Source organism: Acanthaster planci, linkage group LG19, assembly GCF_054643075.1.
Source record: "Acanthaster planci isolate LZ-2023a linkage group LG19, COTS_SCS, whole genome shotgun sequence".
NCBI lineage: Eukaryota > Metazoa > Echinodermata > Asteroidea > Valvatida > Acanthasteridae > Acanthaster > Acanthaster planci.
The window spans coordinates 4,700,263-4,704,483 of NC_141795.1; the positions used below are offsets into that span (position 1 = coordinate 4,700,263).

Genomic DNA, 4,221 nt, shown 5'->3' on the forward strand with positions numbered 1-4,221 from the left:
CCTTTCGATCCCTCGATTCCCGTTACAAAGTGGACGTAGTTTCTCAGTGTGTTCAAGTTACTACACTCAAGTCACTAACAAAGCTTGATAAAGATACATGCATTGAATGTTGTAAAAAAAAAATCAGATGCAATCATTCCAGCAACAACCACGGCCTTGAAGCGACTACATATCAATTTTATTATTTTCCTGGAAATTCCACTTCAAAGCAGAACATACAAGGCTCGTTTCTCTTTAGACCTCAAAGAAAATTTTTAATGGAAATCTTCAACACACTGGCCTATTCTGTATCCGCACTGTTGAAGTTTCAAAGTAATTAATATTTCATGAGAAATATCCCAGAGCTCCCCCGATTAAGCACATTGGACAACAGCTCTTCCCGCTCAAAGGATGACCTTGGATATTAAACAACCCACGATGTTATTAAATGGAATTAATGAGCTTGCCAAGTTGCGTTTCTAAGGGATCAAAAAGTCATTAATCAATTTGGTGAACCGATTGGCTTGTGAAAAATCTGCTGAAAAAGTAACCGAAACGTGCGAGCTTTTAGTCTTCATTATTTGAATTTGCCAAGTGGTTTCAAGTTGGGACTAGGCGCAGACAGCAACAATCAATAGATCGATAGCTGGCATAATACATGTTCGTTCGAGTTCATTCGACATCAAGTAACCTTCCTTCTTGTTCAAAGCGCCCCAAACATTTGTTGTACAGTTTTTATTCTCCAAGCTTCGTTTTGACTTATCTTTGGCACTCGAGAATAAAACTTCAAAGAAGGAAATTCATTTAAACCTCGACCTCAGAACAAACCGTTTGGTGGAAACATCGACTGCACCGAAGAGATAACAGTTCTCAAAATCGGGGGGGGGGATTTGTGAAACTGAAGCCACAGTATAGAATAAAAGCCCAAGTTAAAGAAAAGTCATCCTGTGACAAAGGTTCCACTTCTGAACCCTTTTACATCAAAAATTTAAGAAAAAAGTAAATGAGGGGAAATGGAAAAAACCTTAGACCCAAGTCACGCACGTACGTTTCAAAGGTAGTCAAAAATATGTTGTTCAAAGTTGAACTACATGTTTTCTGTATAGCTAGTCGCTTTCTCTAAACGTAATTTAGTTGCCAATAGCCTCTTTTCCGATCGATTCCTAGTGCCCCGGCTTCTTTTCCTGCATCAACTTCAGGATATTTGCCATGGGAGCGGCATAAGGCTCATAGGTCAGGATTTCTTGCGCTGGACAGACATAGGCGCAGTCCCTCTTGGGGTCCTGGAAGAGGAAACAGGTGTGAATTTTTAATGAATTATAACGCCTTAACCTACGCTTTAAAATAAGACGATTGATTCAACCCAAATATTTTCGAAACCAACTCCTCGTGTCCCTTCACCAGTGCAGTTATTTTCGTTTAAACTATGGTTTGTTGAAGTGTAGAATTGTAATTAATTAATATGTAGAATTGTAGATAATGCTTTCAATTTACACTACAATTATGTGAAGTTAGGAGAGGGATGCTAGCAGTCGTTTGGAACCAAAAGTTGTCAGCAATTTGAGAATGCTACTATAATGACCATTTTGCACGGAAGAACTAAAAGGATCGCCACTTCTCTTTGATAGAAATCTACAGAGGCAACCGATTCTCTTTTCACTGTCATGGCTTTGGACAAAGTTACGGCAAACCCTTGTAATTCTATGGATAGAGCCAGGGATTCTGTGCGTTGTGAATTTCTCACGGATCCAAGGTCCATCGGAAAGTCTTGGGTTGCCTAAAGTATCTTCGAGTTCATTCTTAAATAACGAGCAATGAAGCATTGACCATTAACTCACCAAGTACATGTCTGTCAAGTTCTTCACCATTTCTGGTATGTTGTCGACGATCTCGATGCAATCACCGTGCAGAGAGTATGGCGCCCACTGACAGACGGGTAACAAAAGCTCCACCAGCTCTTCCTAAAATACGCACAAATGGAGGAGCCAAGTTATTGCTAAAAAAATCCCTTCACTAAATTACAAAGTGAAAATTCTGCGAGTTGTGCCTTCACATCATGAAAGGTTTCCAGTCTCAAATGCAAGCTACCAACGCTGGCGGCTGCCGAGTCGCTTGACAAAAGTCTCACGTGTGCTGTTCAAGAGATTACGTAATCCTTCAACTTCTGTTCAACTACCAAAGCCACTAAGCATAGCTATAATGAACATGTACAAATCACAACAGCTTGCAAATTCACAGGAATAACCTGACGAAGTGATGGTCCATTTAAGTTTGTTTTGTGTAACTTACCAAGACTTGTTTATTATTAGTAACGTTCTTCAGGAATCCGATCACCTTCTCACAGAGCGAGCACAGTTGAACGTTCTGAATCATACTCCCTACTTCAATAAAACAGAAAAAAATGCAAGTAAACATTGCAGTGAGATCTAACAAGGTATCGTGCAGTAAAGTAAATTCGACAAACAACATGAGAATATCCTCGACATTGGCAGCTTACCAAGAGGGCGGAGTCCTTCCACGTTCATCTGTGGCTCAGCATCCGTCGTTACGTCGTCTATTCAAAAGAAAGAAACGGTCACAAAATTGTACAGTGGGGTTCAAGCACTGCTGTAGCCATTTGAGGTGGAAACGCCACAACGAATCAAAACAATTTCTAACATCCGAGTCAGTTCATTACCGTCGAGATGTTCATCCCTCCCTAAATCACTTGATTTTCCACGGCAAGTTGACTTCAACAAATGAATGCAAGAAACGCCAGAAGCCAACACTATCCCAGCTAGAGTTGGAGACTTCTCCAACTGTCCTTGGAAACGTCTCGCAACACACCAGGCATAATTTCCATCTTTTTTCTCAAACGTGGGAAATATATAAAAATTTGCCCTAGCTGGAGGTCAAAAGTGCCAAGCTCAAAATCCAAGCACTGTCAAATCTGGGGAAAACAACTTGCACTAGGGCTCGAACAAGAAAAAAAACGAAATGAGAAAACGAAATGAACAAGATAAATAACTGCATGTTTATCGTTTTGGACACATTTGTCGAAATCGTTAGTAGATCTCATTGCAATAATGCTCACGGTACGCGACTGTAAATTCAATTGAAAGCACATTTCTCCATTTCCTTTAAACTGTCGAACTTTACAGCCGATTCACTTTGATATAGCACGAAGCCGACGGTTTATGAAATTTGCAAGCATTCCCAGATGTCAGTGCAGCTACCCTATGTCATCTGAAATCGGGACACCCGTGAAAATAGTTCCTTCTGCGTTACAACTCCAAAACCTACATTGCCTTTGTTCTGTCCATACGTTCTGAAAACGAAAGTTATGCCTCATATTTTATGCATTATGAAAAGGAGTGGCCCAAAGTTTCTCTCGTTCAAGTTTCTCTTCTTTCAAATTGCAAGATTTGTTTTCTTGACTAGGCTTATATCGTGTGCTTGTACACTACAGCGCAGGGTTACAACACAAAAGAAGAAAACTGCTTGCGTCATTAGACACCTTTTTCAGATCACGCAATACTCCGCCCACGCACACCCTCAAGGCTGCGGACGTGATACCGACACAGGACCGTGCCGCTTCGTGTTCCCTCAATGTTGTCTTTTTTGTGCGTTCTGTGATTCAAAAACGTGTATTGTGTGAAAATCTGCCTAGCAAACATTTCGCCCCGTGACATCTTGTAAAGTCTAGTCAAGCATGGACCAGTAAAGCGTATCGAAATGGGTAGTTATGCCCCGACAGAATAGCAATTACACTAGCTGAAGATGGTTGGTAGACGGCTACATGAAAATATCTTAACCTAAGATTGTGAATGACTTACCAACTTGCCCGTTCACGGCAGCAAGAAGAAGAGTAGCAACCAACACGCAGTAATACGCAGCAGCCATTTTCTCCAATTTTCCAGAAAAATTTCCCGTATACTAAGACAGTTTGTGATGCTCCAGTCCAGTCCAGCGCCTTCCAATCCCTGGCAAAGTGTCTACCGTGTCCTCTCTATTTGCCTGCAGCAACATGAGTAACCTCGACGGTACGGTGCACCAAACATTAAATAGCAAAACGAACGGGCGGGACACAAGGAAAAGTTACGCAAACCTTTACCTGGATATTCTATTGATTAGGTCACGTGAATGCTCCGTGCTGAGACAGGTCCAGCTCGAACACATTGTGCGATACAGTACCAGCCAGACCAAGGACAATATTTGAATAGAATTTTCTTGCTGACCAAGCCTGGAAAAGAATTCCATTGT

At 41.3% G+C, this 4,221-nt stretch overlaps 1 protein-coding gene across 2 annotated transcripts; it reads right to left on the reverse strand.

The window, feature by feature from the left end:
- Window positions 1–156: 156 nt before the first annotated feature.
- Window positions 157–3,999, reverse strand: LOC110973516 (uncharacterized). 2 transcript variants are annotated; one of them, XM_022224406.2, is made up of 5 exons: window positions 3,795–3,999; window positions 2,477–2,533; window positions 2,269–2,357; window positions 1,818–1,940; window positions 157–1,262 (listed from the first exon to the last, which is right to left on the reverse strand). In XM_022224406.2, exons 1-5 carry the CDS (start codon window positions 3,859–3,861, stop codon window positions 1,143–1,145), a joined length of 456 nt encoding a protein of 151 aa, XP_022080098.2. In that variant the 5' UTR covers window positions 3,862–3,999; the 3' UTR covers window positions 157–1,142. The 2 variants fall into 2 exon arrangements, with proteins under 2 accessions (XP_022080098.2, XP_022080089.2); XM_022224397.2 differs by having other exon boundaries at window positions 2,269–2,360.
- Window positions 4,000–4,221: the final 222 nt, after the last annotated feature.